Raw genomic sequence first — 19,931 nt, 5'->3', positions numbered from 1 at the left:
ACTGAATACATGCCATCATGTTAAAGAATTTACTAAAAAGGAACTCGGCTTGAGGCACTTTTTAGGTGTCTGCATTTTTTACAGTTGCGGTAAAGTGGCGGGCGGTGCAGGGTGGTGCGGGTTGGGTAGGGGGCGGGAGGACAAAATAAAGAAAAAGAAAAAAATAAACTTACCTGAATCACCGCCACAACGCTGTTCTTTAGGCTCCACTGAAGGCATAGGCTCCCAGCCTGACTTGCGGCCAATCCTAAGGCTGCTCTCATGCTGTTGGCAGCATGAGAGCAGCCTCAGGATTGGCCTGAGTGCCCTGGCTTTGCGCTCCCAGGCAGACTGTGGAGCCTTTGCCTGCTGTCTCCAACCTGGCAACGTAACTCAGGTTGGAGACAGCTCAGTGCACGTGTGTTTGGCCATCCTGAGATGGCCAGCCAAACACACATGCGCACTGAGGGGAGTGCACACCACTCCACCCCCAAGACTGTCATCCCCCATGCCCCCACTCTCTTCAAAATAAAACTAATAATTGCTGTTTTTATTTTTTAAAGTTTTGCAGCAGCTGCTGCTGACGGGGGATGGGTTGGTACTCCTCCGCCATGGGGGAGGAGCCGCTGCTGATTTTTTAGCAGAATTTCCACCAGCATTGATTGTTTATCAAAATGGTTCTCCCACACATTTTCTCCACTAAAAGTGGATTCAGGCACTTTAGTAGAGAGATGTCTGCAGCTCCTGTTGCTCTGACTGTCAAAATTTCAGCCTTCTCCGTTGCAGAGGCTCTCAGTCTGCCAACTTGTTTAAAAGAAAATTCATCAGACGAATTGTAGAAGATGTTATTAAGGCAGCAAGGAAGCATTTTCATAGTGACAATGCTTTATAATGTAGTGTAAGATTTATAAAGACTGTATCAAAATTATTGGTGCAATTTGGACTGCTTGGAGGAAAATATAAAATGTTTCAAAGTAACATCACTCTTCTTGCAGGGAAAACGCAGAAAACATGTATTTTTTCTCTGAATTGGCCTTGACCCTAAACGAACCTGAAGAGGGTGTAGCTCCTACTGACAGCCGGCTACGACCTGATCAACGACTCATGGAAAATGGCAAGTGGGATGAAGCTAATGCTGAGAAACAGCGTCTGGAAGAGAAACAAAGGGCTGTTCGTCGGCAACGGGAGACAGAAGCTGGTGAGGCCCTAGAAGAAGGTGAGATAGTAGCAGGGGAGTAGCTTGGTCTATAAGATTGGGGAGTGAGCTGCATATTTACCAACAATCACCCTGGGATATCTTGTTAAAACGTATTACATGACAAAAACGACATGAGGAGGGCATAAGGGGTAGTGAAAACAGAGAGGAAGGCAGATGTTAGGGGCACTTCAAACACACCATTTTTCCATCAACAATTTTTTCTGGCCTTTAAAACAGAGAGAGAGAGCGAGAGAGTGTGTGTGTGTTTTTGTCAGGGTGGTCTTGTGAAAATCCCAGGTGAAATCCGACAGACACTTCACTACACCCGGCTGAAAGCACTTGTAGCCAACTATTTACAACAAAATACATTTTTAGGGCGGTGTAACACACCAAACACTCCCCTGAAGCTACGCTCCTAGATATTAGACTTTTCAGTAAGAATCCAAGGTTTAACGAACAGAAATATCTTCTGGATGTACCTGATAGCGTTTTGTATATGTTTCTACCTATCAACTAAGTGATCTCCTACCCTTATGTTGACTTGAAAAGCTTACCTTCATGAGCTATCTGTTTTCTAATTTTAATTTTCAGATCTCGAGAGGGGGTCCATGTGTTATTTTATTAAAAATTAATCATCTTTCAGATAAGCTAACGGTGTCTCACAAATGTTCATTGTGGAGTGTTTGCTCAAGCTCGGCCCCTGCCACCCAGAGGGCCAGCAAGGGCAATCCAAGCCAGCTTCCTTAACGTTTGTGATAGAGCTGACTTCCTGAGGAGTGGAACAACCAGGCTTTCTGAGGGGCTCATGACATGAGTGCTCCTGAATTACACAAACAGGTTTAAAGACAGCAAAATCATTTGAGGCAGGGGAATGCTGAGACTGAGAGAGGCAGTACTGAGGTACATACTACTCTACCATGTTGACAGGATGGACAGGAATAGGAACACGCCTGGGTTTGACTGGAGGGTTAAACATTCATTGGCAAAGCCAAATGGTCTCTGCAATCCTAGAGGGATTGGCATTGGCGTTGTCACTGTTAATGTCTTTTAGCCATGTTTAGCCATAGTCCCTCTACAAGTTAACCAGATAGCTGGATAGATAGATAGATAAAAGATAGATATATAAAGATAGATAAAAGATAGATAAATAACAATAGATAGATAACAATAGATAAAAAGGTAGATAGATAAAACATAGATAGATGGATATATAAAGATATACGGGGTCATTCCTACATTGGTGGGCAGCGGTCGCCGCCCGCCAAGCGGGAACCGCCACTTGGCTGCTCCGCGGTCAAAAGACCGCGGAGGCCATTCTGGCTTTCCCGCTGGGCCGGCGGGCGCCCGCCAAGGGAGCGCCCGCCGGCCCAGCGGGAAAGGCCCTGCAACCCAGAAGCCGGCTCCGAATGGAGCCGGCGGTGTTGCAGGGGTGCGACGGGTGCAGTTGCACCCGTCGCGATTTTCACTGTCTGCTAAGCAGACAGTGAAAATCATGCTGGGGCCCTGTTAGGGGGCTCCTGCACTGCCCATGCCAGTGGCATGGGCAGTGCAGGGGGCCCCACGACACCCGTTCCCGCCATCCTGTTCCTGGCGGTAAAAACCGCAGGAACAGGATGGCGGGAAGGGGGTCGGAATCTCCATGGCGGCGCTGCTTGCAGCGCCGCCTTGGAGATTCAGCCCAGACAGGGGAAATCCGGCGGGAAACCGCCGGATCCCCTTTTCTGACCGCGGCTTTACCGCCGCGGTCAGAATGGGCAGGGAAGCACCACCAGCCTGTTGGCGGTGCTTCCGTCATTTTAGCCCTGGCGGTCGCGGACCGCCAGGGTTAGAATGACCCCCATAGTTTTTACAATATTAAGCACAATAATAACCAGGAAAAGAAAAATTATATAGGAGCAAGGAAGTAAAGGAAATCACTGGACCAAGCAGACACTATGTTGCCACGGAAGCAAGAACATTACATAACCTATTTTCACTGCTGTGGTAGTTATCATAAGGTTCTTCACATGCTGTTATCTTTTTAACCTCAACATAATTTTTGATGTGTGCAGATGATAGCCCATCCTACTGTGAAAAAGGGCAGATATTGCAAACGCTTGTTGTTGGTTTTTTTGTAATTCTCACTATCTCACTGAACATCTGGCTGCAAAAAATCTCATTTCATAAACATAGGCACGGGCAGACACATTCTGCTACAAAAAAACAAGCTGTCCTTTACCTTAGAGCTTCTGCTGCTATGAACAAGAGACTCGAAAGGTCGGATAGGTTTGAAGTTTGCACACTACTCCAAAAACATTTTACTTTATAGCAAATAAGTTTTAAACACTTTGGTTAGAATTAGGAATGTTTTGCTATCAGGGAAAGAAAAGTAGGAAGGAATAAAAAAACACATAGTAAACAAAATCATAACCCGAGAGTCAGGCAGAACTGAGAACAAGTTTTGGGGTTGCAGTCAGGTTTTCATGCGCAGTTTTTATATGGCAGTTTTTCTGCGATTTATATTTAGTTTTATGTTTTGTTCGAGTTGTGCTGTTGCACTGTGTTATGTAGCATGATGTTTTGGTGTCTGGTCTAGGTTAGCAAAATGACAAAGAACTGCATAGTGATTTGTGTTCGGTCAGATCTTATCTTAAGCAGTGTTTGCCATTATGGCACATTTTAAAACTGCATGTAGGGGATTTTGTTGTTTGTGCTCTTTGACAAGCATTGTAAAAAGAATTATGGGGGCAAAAGTAGGCCGGAAACAGAAAATGCAGTGAAGTACAGCTCAGCTTATAAAGCAGGAGCCTGTGCTTTAACCCCGCAGTCTGGCTTACCAGATTGACTTGGCAGTGTAAAGGCCTGCCTTTCCTACAAGGGGAGGAGGAGGGGAACAGGATGGTTATCACATGGGTGGCCTGAAAGAGAGATGCCGTCTGCCTGGCAGGAGAAAGTGGTCAGTAGTTCTCTCTCTCGGAAACAACATACAGGGAAACATAATACACAGTAAATTGAAGTGAATCTCTGAAAGACAGAGCTCGTGCATTAACCCCACGGTCTGACCTACCACAGTGACTGAAAGTGGGAAGACCTACCTTTCCTGTAAGGGGAGGAGGAGAAGGCGAATACGATGGTCGTCACATGCGAGGCCTTAAAGAAAGGCACTGTTCGCCTGGCAGGAGAAATTGATCAGGAGTTCTCACTCTCAAACACAACACACAGGGAAACATAAAACACAGCGAAGTGAAGCTCAGTTCAGAAAGCCAGAGCACACGCATTAACCCCACAGTGTGACCTACTAGAATGACTCAGCAGTGGGAAGGCCTGCCTTTCCGGCAAGGGGAGGGGTAAGAGGCAAATAGGATGGTTATGGCATGCGAGGCCTTTAAGAGCGGTGCCAGCCGCCTTGCAGGAGAAAGCGATCAGGAGTTCTCGCTCTTAGAAATAACACATCTGGTGAAAGATTTCCAGCCTTTTTTAGCTCTAAGATAACTGTGGCTTTGCATTCATTAGTGCGTGTGCAGACATACAATAACGGCAAATGGAAAAGGGAGCGAGTGAAACCACAATGAAAATGGAAGGAGCTAGGGGCACCAAAGCTGAACATGCACCCACAGAAGAGCAGGAAACCAAAAAAAAAAATAGTCACACAAAATTAACAGGTAAACAACCAAAGCATAAAGATACAGTACTTGGGAGGAAACAAACCACAAAAAGGAGGGACAAAGAAGGATAATTCACCATTAGCAAGTAAGCATTTTTAAAGGACAATGGAAGGAATGAATAAAAAGGCAATGGGCGGGCTGAAGCCCACAAAGTATATACAACATGTCTTAAAGAGCCAGCACAAGAGCTGTCTAGCCAAGGCTTAAAAAGGTTTGGAAAAAGGGAAACATAAGCTGATTCAAAATAGAGGCGGAAAGACAAACTGTGATCACCGGATAGTGAACAAGCAAACACAAAAACTGTGGGAAAGCATTCTGTAGATGGAATCGTAGTGAATGACGATGCCATGTTTTTCCTGCAGAGCAAAGTAACACTAACTGAGGGGCCTACATCAGCCTGAAAAACTAAAGTCAAGGCAGTCTTAGGCCGACCAAACACACACGCATACTTAGGTTTCTCCAGCCCGGCTGTGTTGAACAGCCAGGCTGGAGAAACTGCATAGACCTCAGGGCTGTGTCTGAGCAGCTGGCCAAGCCGATCAGACCAATCCTAACGCTGCCTTCATGCTATGTTTAGCATGAAAGCAGCACTAGGTTTCCTGGGGAGCCTGTGCTGGTGTCCCAGTGAATGCTGGGACCCCAAACATCAGGAGCAGAGGAGCGCCAGGAGGCAGGAGACGGCAGGAAAGATAAATGCATTTTTTTAAATTGTTTGTTTTTGCATCCCCTTCAAAATCCCCTCCGGCCCCACCCGCCTTGACATTATCGGTCACCACTGTTTTTTTAATACCAGGTAAGAGTTAATTTGAACGGTTTAAATGTGCAGTTTCAAACTAAATATTATGTCTCAATGAAAATCACGTTTGCTGTATGTTTTAAAAAAGTGGTGAATAAAGAGAAACTTTCTGTTTATTTCCCTGTGCTTTCTGGATCGTTTAGAAACATCTTCTCTAGTAATAGATTGAGATAAACGATGTAGAGCAGATTTTGTGTCAGCAGATCGTGAACTTTACCTTTTGTGTGGCTGATGGAGCTGGCGGAAGTCTTGTGGTGCTGCTCCCCATGCTGCCTTCCAGGTAGAATGACAGTTGATCTGAACAAAGATCATCATTCTAAACTGCCCCCTCACAGGAGTAGAACATAGTTTGGTATGGACTAAACATAGCCTTTTTCGAGAAAAAAGACATTACTCTAAAAGGTTTCGTTCAACCATACAACCCAATGTTAAATACAGAGTTCGATAAAAACGTTTCCATTACATTGTAACGATCACAATGTAGTTCGAGGAAAACATTGTCCATGAATTCACATACAACCCCTAGAGACAAGAAACATAACCTGGGAAAAGCATAAGATAACTTGAATAGGTATTCTCACACATCATAAAGACCAATACCACATGGTGATGTGCACTAGTCTGGGAAAATGCTTGGATGACCACTGAGCAGAGAAAACCCCAGAGACTTGTGGGGAGAGTGACAAAGGAGTCCAGCACCGCTACACAAAAAGAGAATAACGGACTATATCACCAATACTTATAAACCTTGCATGGCCGACGGGCAACAGAAGATCATGAAAGATAAAACGACACACAAAACGCGCTTTACCTTCATATTAACAGCCATTAAATAAATCATTAGCATGAGATGATTAGAGAGCCACACTTTTTTTTAAACATCCGTATAGTTGTTTTTTAAATTATTTGCAGAAAAACTATACAAACAATTGAAACCTCTCCAATGCTTCAATAAAATCACGTACATTATGGTCGAGGAGAAATACACTAATTTTACCATGCAACATAGCAGTAAGAAAGGAGTACAAACTGTTACGGGGCTGATTCGGTGTGGTGTCCACTGTCGTGATAGGCAAGTCCGCAGCTAGTGTGATGATTGGTGCCTCGCCTCTAATCCTTAATTTTGGTGAGCAATAGATAGGGTGAGCTCCCCTGGGGCCAAGATATATAAGGGTGAGGTGAAATAGCACGATGGAGAGAATCTTCAGAGGAGTGAGCAGGTGCTCGAGTCGCCCCCGCCCGATTTCAATGTTCAGGCCGACTAGTTGCAAAGAGCAACATGGGCGTGAGTAACTAGGTGTTGATGTATGGTGGGATACAAGGAGAAGATCAGCTTTCGATGCTCCTCATAGGGGGTGAGTGTCATCTTCTGCCTCCAAGTTAAGGATGTGGGTGTCCCAGTACCCCCACTCCCGACCTGATCAGGCCTAGAGAGCTGAGCATGTGAGGTGTGCTAGCTTCGAGTACAGAGCCACACTTAAGGAAATGCCTGGTAGCAAAACTCCAGGAACAAACGACCTCCTGCTGAGTTCTATAAATGTGCAACAAACATACTGGTAAGTAAGCTGGTGCAGGTCTTGGAGGAAGCAATAGAGGGAGGCAGACTGCTGGACTTGATGCAAGAAGCAACCATCATAATGATACTAAAGCCTAATGAACCTGTGATAGACTATCAATCTTATCGACTACTATCAATGATCAATACCAATATTAAAATGTTTAGGAAGGCGCTAGCTGGTAGATTAAGGAGTGTGAACCCCAGTGCTTAATTTGAGACGGTGGTTTCCAGTGCTCGGCACAAGCACTTAATTATCAACACTAGCACTTAATTATCAACAAAGGAAGTACCTTAACGTTGTCTCACTCACATGCACAAAGATGGGCATCAGAGCCACATAATGGGCAAAGATACCTAGAAATATAGCAGCTACCTAAGATCAGGCAGCTGGCAAGCATACACCAGAGCAGCATGAAATACATCGCAAAGTCCATTGGAACATGCATCCATTCTCCTAATGTTCCACACAAATCCATAACAGGATCTACCCCATATAATCCATTACAAAACAATACACTACTCATACTGCAATTTTGCCATTCTCTATTGAATAACTCACTTCTTAGCAATATAAATCAACCATATTCAATATCAACAGACCACATTGAGCCTGGTCAAAAAGAATCAGAGGCACCTACACTCAGAAGGCACTTTAGAACCATACAAATGTTGGAATGTGCTACATAAACATACACAATACAGCATAACTTAACACAATCAGCTGCCGCTATTGTGGTCAGCCTTTAGCTAACATGTACTTACCACTAGGAAAATAGAGCACAAAAAACACAGCAAATGGTGTCAGAACATCTGGGCTACTGCACATCACTTGCAAACATGTGTGGGTGCTGCAGGCACTCTGGGATAATCAGTAGATGCACCTTCTAGAAGTGACCTAGGATATATATTATGCCCACGTCCCTTGGTCCTGGTTCTATTCATCTGCAGGCCATCCTGCTGTCAGCTAGGCAGACGTGTCAGTTGAGTCAGGAGAAGCAGGTATGGACTGCTCATATGTCATTCTGTACCTTGTTTTCCTCGGTTGTTTAGACTGATTTGCGCAAAATTGAGGACTTGCAACATACCTCCATTCTCATGGCATTGAAGCACATATATGCCTGTGTTGATGACAGATGTAGGTATTGTTAGCGACCAACCTACCTGCTGATTAGCTGCTGTCTGGGTGGAGGCCGGCTGGTAGACTGCTTCTGCCTTTACTAACAGGTATTTGGTTGGTTTCTGGCTGGCAGTCTGCTGTCTGTTTACATAATTGTTAGGTGGCAGATGGTTCCTGCTTGCCTGATGATTGGCTGCTTCCTGGCTGACTGGACCAGTTTCTACTTCCTAGGTGGAAAGTGCCTACTTCCTGACTCCTTTCTGTCTGAATTGTCTATGTTGGATGGATCTCAGATAGTCTGCCCAAGTTACAGGTAGACATCCCTTTTGATGGTGTAGATATGCTACCAGAATCACATTTGCTGCACGGTCATCTGGATCATTGGGGTTGTCAAACTCCTCTCCTATAACTTCATGCATGCCACCGGTAATGAAGAAGGCGCATCATGAGTGTCTGTACAAAGACATATAGGGGGTCATTCTAACCCTGGCGGTCCAAGACCGCCAGGGCTAAAATGACGGGGGCACCGCCAACAGGCTGGCGGTGCCCCGCTGGGCATTCTGACCGCGGCGGTTTGACCGCGGTCAGAAGTGGAAAACCGGCAGTCTCCCGCCGGTTTTCCGCTGCCCATTTGAATCCTCCATGGCGGCGCAGCTCGCTGCGCCGCCATGGGGATTCTGACAGCCCATACCGCCATCCTGTTCCTGGTGGTTCGCCCGCCAGGAACAGGATGGCGGTATGGGTTGTCGTGGGGCCCCAGGGGGCCCCTGCAGTGCCCATGCCAATGGAATGGGCACTGCAGGGGCCCCCGTAAGAGGGCCCCACAAAGAATTTCACTGTCTGCATTGCAGACAGTGAAATTCGCGACGGGTGCCACTGCACCCGTCGCACCTTCCCACTCCGCCGGCTCCATTTGGAGCCGGCGTCCTCGTGGGAAGGTTGTTTTACACTGGGCTGGCGGGCGGCCTTTTGGCGGTCGCCCGCCAGCCCAGTGTAAAACCCAGAATACCCGCAGCGGTCTAATGACCGCGGTGCGGTATTCTGGAGGGGGGAACTCTGGCGGGCGACCTCCGCCGCCCGCCAGGGTGAGAATCACCCCCATAATACTCTGTCATCCTGTATATACATTGTTGCCTTTATGGGTTTGTGTTAGAGGTAGACACTTGACATCATTTGATCTGCTCATGTTTTCACTCCCTTTATACTTGAATGACAGTGTGCACCACCTTCTTCCATGGCCTGAGTATGAGGAGAGTGGTATAATGAACCCTAGTGTATACACATTAGCAAAGGAGGCAGCAATCTCTGCATGATAAGCTGAAGTTGGGGATCATAACAGCTTCCATTTGTCCCTGCAGCTCTGCTATTCCAGTGCATAAATCTGAAGGAGGACTACAGGTAGGATGTTGGAAGATTTGCTGTGAGTGAAATATTAGTTCGAATGACTCGAGTGGAGTGAAGAGCCTGGGTGTGTTTACATATGCGTCTGCATATGTGTGTGTCTGGGTGTGTGTGTCAGTGTCCATTTGTGTCTAGTGAAGGGAATGCGTATGGTTGTGTGACGTTGTGTATTCATTGGAAGGGATGTTAATCAGGCTCATACATAACATAATTATGATCCTGGTACAATGGTCACCCTGCTTGCATTACTTTTATGGGGATTCTTCACATAATTATGGCAATGCCCAGAATGATGGTGGCTATCTTGGATGAATTATGGGCATTTCTGGCATAATTGGGTGAACGCAGTCATATTTATAGCCCCTGTATAGCAGTGTACATCTTTGAGATATAGCAGACATTCTTGGCATAGCTGTGCTAATCCCTGGCATAATGGTGCCTACCCTTAACATATTCTGGGCATTCTTAACATAACTATGGCTGTCTCTCTTTTAATGTTACCCATGCTTCACATATTGTGGACACTTTTGATATTCTTGTGGTTTTTCATGTCAGAATGCAGTCCTAGGCATAATTGTGGCCATCACTAACACATTGTTTCTGATGGATACACCTACCTGTGTATTCCTCACCTAAAGAATTCTCCCCTCGCGCCAGCTTCAATGGAAATTTCTTCTAGCTCTGCACGTCGACGATGACGTCACAATAGCCCGACTCCACGCAACGCCGTATGAAATCATCTAGGCAATAAGAAGCCCTCGTCGATGTGCAGACGTCAGTTCCCTTTTTTCCGTGCCTTCGAATAACGTTTTTTCTTCGAGGTTAACAGGGACCTAGAGTTGCACATCTGTAGTTACAATGTCGCAGCCAAGAAAATAGGGCTGGTGCCTTAGTTCCGACCATGAGGTCGAGTCATGCTGTTCCTGCCAGCTCATGGGCCCTAAGGTGCTTAAGGAAAGAGAGGCTAAATTGTTCCTGGCCCGTTCCAAGAAGAGGAAGGAAAGGTGGCATCGGAGAGAGTCCTCTTCAAAATCTTCGAGGACTCATCGTCGTCATGGAGACTCTCAGCGCCGTCACGACTCTCGGCGCCGATCGAGTAGAGGTCGGTCCAGGTCCAGATCTGCATCTCCATCAGCTCGGCGCCGTCCGACGTGGGAGATTAGCCCGACCGTCACTCCTCCGCCTCCTACGGCTCCGACTTCACCTTTGTCGGTGTTTGAAGTCGAGCCTCTTCAAGAACCGGCGGCTTCTCCGGAGCAGGAGTTGCCTGGCCCATCATCGGCTTCTATGCCGGCGCCTACAGCGCAAACATGCCCAGCTTTCCCGCCGCAGGGTACGGATCCTGCGGCATTTTTAAATGCCATGTTCAATATCTTTTCCACCATGGCGCCTGGTGGAGGGCATGCGGGTCCGTCGGGCCCTTTAGCTTTTAATTTGGGTGCTCCGGCCCCTTACAGGCCGACGCCCTTCATGCCATTTTTGCCGACTGGAGCCGATGCGGCGCCGATGTCCTTGGCGTCGCCCAGGAGACCTGTGACACCTACAACATCTGCTACTCCGGCGCCGGTGGATTCTCCACGGATACAATCCACTATCAAGGTGCCTGTGGCACCGGAGGGTCCGGCGTCGGATGGATCCGAAGAACGGCACCGGCGAAGATCTTCGGCGTCGGCCTTATCGACGCCGGGTCTCGAATCCAGACTCCGGTCCAGACGACTAGCTTTGCGCCTCCTGGAGGAGGAAGAATATAGCAGGAAACATCTGGAGGAAGGCGAAATCTTGGAGCCTTCGGGTGATTTTCAGGGTCTGGACACTGCAAGTGGTATTGACACTTCCCCAGAATGGGATTTGGCTTCCCCTGGGGAGTATACCGAAGAGGCTGCATCTTTTCATGCAGTAATAAGGAAGGCTGCAGACTTTTTAGATCTTCCTCTTCCTGCTGCTGAGGTGAAAAGTAACCTTTTGACAGAGGTGCTGCATCCGGCCTCGGTGGTGGCGGAGCCTCTCTTGCCCTTCAATGAGGCTCTCCTGGACCCGATCAAGGACATTTGAAGGAAACCTGTGACTTCTACAGCTGTCAACAGGGTGGTAGCAAGGCCCTATCGTGCGGCTCCAGGTGACCCGGACTTCCTCTCCAAACATCCAACTTCGGAGAGTTTGATTGTTCAGGCTTCGTGCTTCTCCTGGTTATCCGAACTTGCCACAAGAGGTGTTGCATTTGCTGGCGGACGCTCAGGTGGCGGCGACCCAGGTGATCCAGTCTGGGTTGGACACCTCAGACTCTGTGGCGATGGCTATGGGCACATCCATAGTGTCGAGGCGTCAGGCTTGGCTGTGCTCATCAGGCTTCTCTACGGATGTGCAGGCAACTCTTCTGATCTGCCTTTTGATGGAGAAAAACTCTTTGGGACAAAGGCAGATTCTGCTCTTGAACGTTTTAAAGAGAGCAGAGCCACAGCGAGGTCGTTAGGGCTTCAGGCAGCCACTTCCTCTTCCTTTAGGTCTTATAGGAAGTTTAGGGGTTTTGGACATGGCTCCTCCTTTCGTGGCAGATTCCAGGCACCACAACAGTCTGCAAGCTCCCTGCCTTACAGATCCTTCAGGGGCAGGGGCAGAGTACGTACAAGAGGAGCAACCCAGCAGCACTCTGCCTCTTCCTCTTCCTCGGGAGGGGTGCAGCAGGGAAAGCAGCCTTAGTACTCCACCACTCCCTGTTCACTTGTTTCCGGTAGTGGGGAGACTTGCCCAATTTCTTCCAATGTGGGAGTTTATAACATCAGACTCTTGGGTCATCGGCATTGTGAAGAGAGGGTACGCTCTTCCCTTTCGGGAGTTCCGTCCTCCCTTCCCTCCCCGCCCATCCTTCTGTTCGGAAGACCATCTTCTGTTACTGCAACAGGAGGTGTTATCCCTATTGGCAAAAGGCACAGTAGAGTTGGTTCCCGAGCAGGAGAGGGGTCAGGGCTGTTATTCAAGATACTTCCTGATCCCCAAAAAGGATGGTCGGTTGAGACCAGTTCTGGACTTGAGGATTTTGAATTGGTTCCTCAGGCAGGAAAAGTTCAAAATGCTGACCCTTTCACAGGTTCTTTTGGTGTTGAACGAAGGAGATTGGATGGTGTCTGTCAATTTGCAGGATGCATACTTCCATATTCTGATCCTCAAATCGCACAGAAAGTATCTCCGGTTTGAGGTGGGATCGCAGCATTATCAGTTTGCGGTCCTCCCGTTTGGTCTTACTTCAGCACCTCGAGTTTTCACAAAGGTGATGGCTTTGGTAGCGGCCGAGCTCAGAAGAGGGAGGATAGCAGTGTTTCCCTATCTGGACGATTGGTTGATCAAAGCCAAGACTTCAGAGCTCGTGCGGCGTCACCTGCAGTCGACGACTCAGTTGTTCGACCTGGGTTTTTCAATCAATATGCCCAAATCTCACCTGGAGCCCTCTCAACGTCTCCTGTTCATAGGGGCAGTACTGGACACAACTTTGAATCGGCCCTTTCCACCGCCCCAGCAGGTTCAGGACATTCAGGCGTTGATTCCGATGTTTCGAAATGGAGCGGTAGTTCCAGTCCTCAAGGTCCTTCGTCTGCTCGGTCTGTTTGCTTCTTGCATACTGCTGGTCACTCATGCACGCTGGCACATGAGGGCTCTTCACTGGTGCGTCCGCAGGCAGTGGTTTCAACACAAAGGGGATCTCGAGAAATCGATCACCATCACCAGAGATGGTGGATCTTCAATGGTTGGCAGCGATCGGCAACCTGTCGCAAGGAAGGCCTCACTGCCTCCGCCGGTGGCCACAGTTGTAACGGATGCTTCCACTCTAAGGTGGGGAGGTCATCTGGGGGACCTGGAGGTCAAAGGCCTTTGGTCTCCAGTGGAACAGAAGTTTCACATCAATCTGTTGGAATTGCGGGCAGTACGTCTGGCTCTCAAGGCCTTTCTCCCTTCCATTCGCGATCAGTCAGTCCAGGTTCTGACGGACAACACTACCACGATGTGGTATATAAACAAGCAGGGAGGAGTGGGGTTGTACCTTCTTTGCAGAGAAGGTCTTCGACTCTGGTCAGGACCACAAGATTTGCTTGGTAGCAAATCATTTGGCCAGAGCGCTCAATGTACGTGCAGATGTTCTCAGTCGACGCAGCTCGGTCGACCACGAGTGGCGTCTTCATCCGGATCTGGTTCTTTACATCTTCCAGATGTGGGGGTGTCCGCAGATAGATCTGTTTGCTACTCAGGAGAATGCGCAGTGCCCGTTATTTTGCAGCCTCCAGTATCCAATGCAAGGAGCTTTGGGGGACGCGTTTCAGATGTCCTGGAAGGGTCAGTTGCTTTACGTGTTTCCTCCCATACCCCTGATTCCTCGAGTTCTGAGGAAGATCCGCCAAGACCGGGCCCAGGTCATCTTGATAGCCCCGGATTGGCCAAGAAGGGTGTGGTATACAGACCTTCTCCAACTCTCTCTGTGCCCTCCGCTCCGTCTCCCTTACAGGGTGAACCTCCTCTCACAGTTGCAGGGGCAGATTCTACACCCCCACCTCCAGAGTCTGCATCTTCATGCCTGGAGATTGAACGGGGCAATCTGAGTGCTTTTTCTCTCCCACCGGAAGTGGTGGATGTTATTTTATTGGCCAGGCGACACTCCACCAAATCGATCTATGCAAATCGATGGGCTAAATTTGTATGTTGGTGTGGAGAGAGCCGAGTTGATCCCTTAAAGGCTCACTTGTCTGATATATTATCATTTGCTCTTTCCTTGGCACAGAAGGGTTGTGCATTTGCCACGGTTAAGGGCTATTTATCAGCACTGTCGGCTTTTCTGTGCCTCCCTGATCAACCTTCCTTATTTAAATCTCCAATTGTTTTGAGGTTTCTTAAGGGTCTCACTAATAGGTTTCCACCCACACCGTTTGTTATGCCACAGTGGGACCTTAACTTGGTATTAACATTTCTAATGGGATCGCCATTTAAACCAATGCATTCTTGTGCTTTGCGTTTGCTGGTTCTTAAGACTGTAGTCCTGGTAGCCATAACATCGGCCAGAAGAGTCAGTGAGCTTCAGGCTCTTAGTGTAGGCTCTCCATACCTTTCCTTCTTTAGAGACAAAGTGGTGTTAAGGACCAAGGCGGCTTTCCTCCCGAAGGTTGTTACACCCTTTCACTTGGGGCAGTCTATTACTCTCTCTTCCTTTTACCCTCCACCTCATCCTTCCAAGGAGGAAGAGAGGCTCCACCGACTGGATCCACGAAGAGCATTGAGCTTCTTTGTCGACAGGATGAGGGAGTTCAGGCAAGATGATCAGCTCTTCGTTGGATACGTGGGGAAGAGGAAAGGCAGAGCAGTCCACAAGAGAACACTATCCAGGTGGGTCATTCTCTGTATTAAGCTTTGTTATTCCTTAGCTAAGAAGGAACCACCTGTGGGGCTTCGTGCACATTCCACCAGAGCTAAGGCTGCCTCTTCGGCTTTAGCTAGGGGTGTTCCTGTGGTTGACATCTGCAGGACGGCAACTTGGGCATCCCTCCATACTTTTGTCAAACATTATTGTTTGGATTCTGAGGTTAGGAGGGATGGCCATTTTGCACGCTCAGTGCTGCAGGATTTCTTGGTTTGACCATTCAGGCACCCACCTCCGGAGGTAGTACTGCTTTGGGACTCTATTCTTTAGGTGAGGAATCCACAGGTAGGTGTATCCATCAGAAGAATAAGTTACTTACCTTTGGTAACGCTTTTTCTGGTGGATACATTAACTACCTGTGGATTCCTCGCGGTCCCACCCGCCTCCCATTGCCTGAAGCGTTGTTCCGCGAAATCCTTGGGTGAGCGCCAATTGTCTTGTATATATGTATATATATATATATATATATATATATATATATATATATATATATGCCTGATTTATGTATATAGTTGTAGCATGTATAAATGTATTTCTTTCTCTGGTCTTGATAATTCAAGTACTCATGATTGATTTTGACTGACATATTTAATTTCTTATTATCTTTAGTGTAATAAATGTTGCGTTTTCACTTCTTTGGATGTGATTATGTTCTCTTCAGGGTCAAATTTTCACCTGTTCGCCTCTAAGGCACGTAAAAAATGGTGATAACTGACCATATGGGCTTCTTATTGCCTATATGACGTCATACGGCGTCGCGTGGAGTCGGGCTATTGTGATGTCAGCGTCGACGTGCAGAGCTAGAAAAAATTTCCGTCGAAGCTGGCGCGAGGGGAGAATTCTTTAGGTGAGGAATCCACAGGTAGTTAATGTATCCACCAGAAAAAGCGTTACCGAAGATAAGTAACTTATTTGTTCATTCATGACCTATTGGTAGCTACTCCTATCATAACTGTGCCCATCTTTAACATGCTTGCAGCTATCCCTGACATAATGGAGACCCTGTCATAATGGTGCACATCTTTTACATATTGTGTGAACTCTGACCTAATTTACATTATGTCTGACATAATGTTGTCTGTTCTTGAGAAACCGTGGCATTGCTGATAGGGCTGTAGCAGCATCTGAGATAAATAGTGCTCTTGGCACTGTGTTGCTTCTTCGTGACATGTTTTGGGTAATCTTGACATACTAGTATGTGTCCAGTGTTCAGTGTCAGCTCAAGCATTGTATTGCCCATTTTTTACATATCATATTCTGTGATTTCTTGGAATGACTGTGTCTGCCTGAGACATACTATTGGCCCTTGACTCTATGGTACTAACCCTTGACATTTTTTAGTTGTCATTAACCTGATGAAGAGCGTGACATAATGATAGCCCTGTCATAATATATTGGCTACCTTTGACAGATGATATACTATTATACCTGGGTAGACCCTGGTATAATATTTTCAATCCTTGGCATGTTCTGGCATCGTTGACGTAATTCTAAGTATTTCTTATATAGTGGTTGTAGAAATTGCAATACACAATGTGATGATAAACATGGAAGGTGGACATTTGTGGCAATAGTAGAAGTGAGGATTGATTAAATTGAAAATCTGAAGTCTGGGAACCAATCGTATATTTACTGAAAATAAAAAGCTGGTGTTTCACAACAACAACCAGCTGTTCTTTGGTAGTACTGGCTTTATTTATCCAAAATGAGGCTTGTATTTTATAAATCATTCATATTTACAGAAAACTGTAAGAAACTGTTTGGGGACAAAAAATACTGTATTTGTTCCTTTATACTAAAGGGCACTTAAAATATTGATAGATATCACTAGATCCGCCTTCAGTCTTGGCATACAAGATTGCCCTAACACGGTCTGATCCTAAAAGATCTCATTGACCAGTTGGACTACTGCATGCTCCTCTAAGATTTGTCAAGTTTTTCTGTGTATGGTTTTGATGGTGGGATTTTGTAACTTTTGGTTTTTCACACTTCCCTTCCAAGCAGGTTCTGAGTCATAACATTCAGGTAATCTTCTTGGATGTAGCTGAATGGAAAAATGAAAGGAAATGGAATGTATAAAGGAAGGAAGAAAGTTACTATAAATGTTTTGAATAATAAGACAAAGATCATAGCATGCCCAAGAAGTACTTTTTGTACCTTTATCTTTTTATATTATTTCTAGAGAGGTTTGTGCTAGAAATGCAGTTTTGCCATAATTTCCCAAAGTTATGCGGGGGTGATGAACACCCAAACACCCCATGGAGTGTAAAGCTTGCCTGACACATCTTGAAAGTTTTGGAAAGTATCATTACTATGCCTCAAAAACTGTATATTTGTTGCCAATGGTAGTTTGTGCTGTAAAGTGTACCTCTTGGCCCATTTCTTTTACACAGTTTTCATAATGCAGACCGGCAAACCATCCTAGAGAAGCAGTAGCAGCTCTCTGTCTAACTCGAAGCACGTGTTTTTTATCTCCCACCAATTGCAAAGTTCAGCGACCTCTGATTGTTCATTCAACCAAACAACTGCTGAGTTTTAGAACGCCATATTCTTTGATGATGGTGATGAAATAGACTTGAGTTCTCTGTGGCAGGTCCTGCCTTGCAGTGCAAGGGTCATGTGCTATGAATCGCTACATGGTGGCTGTTTGTTCAGGTTACAGGACGTCTCAGAGCAGCAATGGTGATGTTCTGGAAGCTTTGCTGTGTCAACAATCAGTGACGATTATGTGTGCATGATTTAGACACACACACAATAATTTGATGCATGTGTGGAAAACTGTCCCAACTGGGTGATACATCAGGCTTGTACCGTATTACTGCATTCATTTGTGCAGCAGCCAACCACATGTATATAAGTTGACATACCCATTACTTTACCTGTGAAACAATCTGTGGCTGGCATATACACTACAAGAGACTTCATTGGTTACTTGCATTTCTGCTTTTCTTGGAGGAGATTACTTTTCAATGAAGGCCAAAACATTAGTGGCTTTCTTTTCATTATCACATTGGATTCACGCAGCAGTGTGCCCTAAAGAAATAACAACCCCCTGTCCGCACTCACTTTACAGTAATGTGAGTCTAAATCAAGTGATCTCTAGCTGCAAGTTACTAATTTGCAGAAGCCTTCCAGTGGGGAATGGAAGGTTGTGTTAGAAAATACCTCAAATTCTGAATAGAAACCTATGCCCAGTTTCCTCGCTGGTTGTCCATATGAAGAAAGCTACAATGTCACCTGTTTCAAACCCAAGGGAATATACGGGAAACCAAATATATTGAGCAATATATATGTTATTGTAATATTCAAATCATTTTATTTTACAAATGACAGCTGTAATTTCCCCCTGGCCCCCAGCCCTCCTGTGTTTAGAGATTTTAGAATACCTAGTTATATCAGCAGAGGGCACAACATGGAGGCTAGCTTGAGACACCACATATTTGTATTTTCTTGTAGGGGAAGACGAGGGGGAGGAGGACACACCTAACTCTGGCTCACCTAGACGCCCCGTGCTACTGCAGAAAGGAAATAGAAAAAAAGCAGCAAAGGAGAAACAAGCAAGTATGTGACACAGCTATGAATGTGAAACACTGTGTATGTGTCACTCCCATTAGATTAGTCTGAGTATTTGCTTCATTGCTTTTGCCTAAATCATTTACCTTCTTTGACTTCTCCCCTTTGCTGGAACATACATATCCATTTAAATCATCCTCGTTTTTCCTTACTTTTTAGTGCTTATTCCTCATCCTTCACTCATCAACCCTCATTCATTCTTTAACCCCCAGTTGTCAATCCCCATTGCTCACTCTTTAATCCTTACTCATCAACCATGATCCCTCATCTTCAATTTTTCATACCACACTAATCAACACTTATCCACCCCCTCACTGTGCATCCCTCACCTATTACTCTTCTTTCCTCAGTCTTCATCCCTCATACTCCATTCCTCCTCGTCCCCATCTTTCATTAATTTTCCTTTACTCTTCATCCCTTGTGTATCAGTCCTCTTACCTTACTTCTCATTCCTCATCTCTCACCCTCAACCCTCATCCCTCACTCCTCATACTTTACTTGTCAACTCACACTCCTCATCCTTAACTGCTCTTCACCATCGGGAGGTCGTATTTTAGAAGATCAGTACTTCTGTCTTCTTGAAGTTGAGCTTCAAGCAGTCCTCATCCTCTCTGCTACCACAATCATGCAGTTGGTGAAGTTGGTTCTGATGGTGGTTGTCTTGTCTGTCAATGAGAGGATGAGTTGAGTGCCGTCAGCGTAGGAGACAATGGTTATGTTTTTGAATTGGATGATGCTGTTGAGTGGTGTCAGGTAGACATTGAACAGGGTGCGGCTGTGTGATAACCCCTGGGTAACTCCACAATTCAGGTTCTTGGTCTCTGATGTGAAGGGTGACTCTAACTTTTTAGGTTTTTCCCGTAAGGAAGAAGCAGATTCAGTTGAGTCCGTATCCTTGGATGTGAATCTTCTGATGAGAGTGTTGTGGGAGACAGTGTTGAAAACCTCTGAGAGATCGAGCAAGATGAGGGTTGCTGTGTCTCCTCAGCCTAAGATGGTCCAGATGTCATCAGTGGCCGCATGAGTGCTGTTTCCATGCTGTGTTTTTGTTTAATCCTGATTGGGTGTAGTCCAGCAGATGTTGAGTCTAGAGGTGGGTTGAGATTTGCTTATTGACAGCCTTCTCAAAATGCTTTGGCTGTATAGGGGAGCATGGAGGAGGGTCGGAAGATGCTCAGTTGGTTCAGGTCTGTTGATTTTTTCTTGAGAGGAGCAGTGATTTTCGCATGTTTCCAGTCATCCGGAAATATGGCTGACATGAAGAATG

General features: G+C 46.2%; 1 protein-coding gene across 4 annotated transcripts in view; it reads left to right on the top strand.

Annotated features, from left to right (window-relative positions):
* OSBP2 (oxysterol binding protein 2) overlaps positions 1-19,931 on the top strand; it is a 1,025,274-nt gene that overhangs the window by 971,096 nt on the left and 34,247 nt on the right. For 2 of the 4 annotated variants that reach the window (XM_069214445.1, XM_069214444.1), the window contains 2 exons: positions 975-1,195; positions 18,548-18,652. In XM_069214445.1, the coding sequence (XP_069070546.1) occupies positions 975-1,195; positions 18,548-18,652 (326 nt within the window). The remainder of the gene's footprint in view (positions 1-974; positions 1,196-18,547; positions 18,653-19,931) is intronic. The other 2 variants (XM_069214447.1, XM_069214446.1) reach the window with 1 other exon arrangement.

The sequence above is a fragment of the Pleurodeles waltl genome, chromosome 11 (assembly GCF_031143425.1).
Source record: "Pleurodeles waltl isolate 20211129_DDA chromosome 11, aPleWal1.hap1.20221129, whole genome shotgun sequence".
NCBI classification, from domain to species: domain Eukaryota; kingdom Metazoa; phylum Chordata; class Amphibia; order Caudata; family Salamandridae; genus Pleurodeles; species Pleurodeles waltl.
Note: the sequence above shows the minus strand (reverse complement) of the source record. Positions and strands in the feature narration are given on the sequence as shown.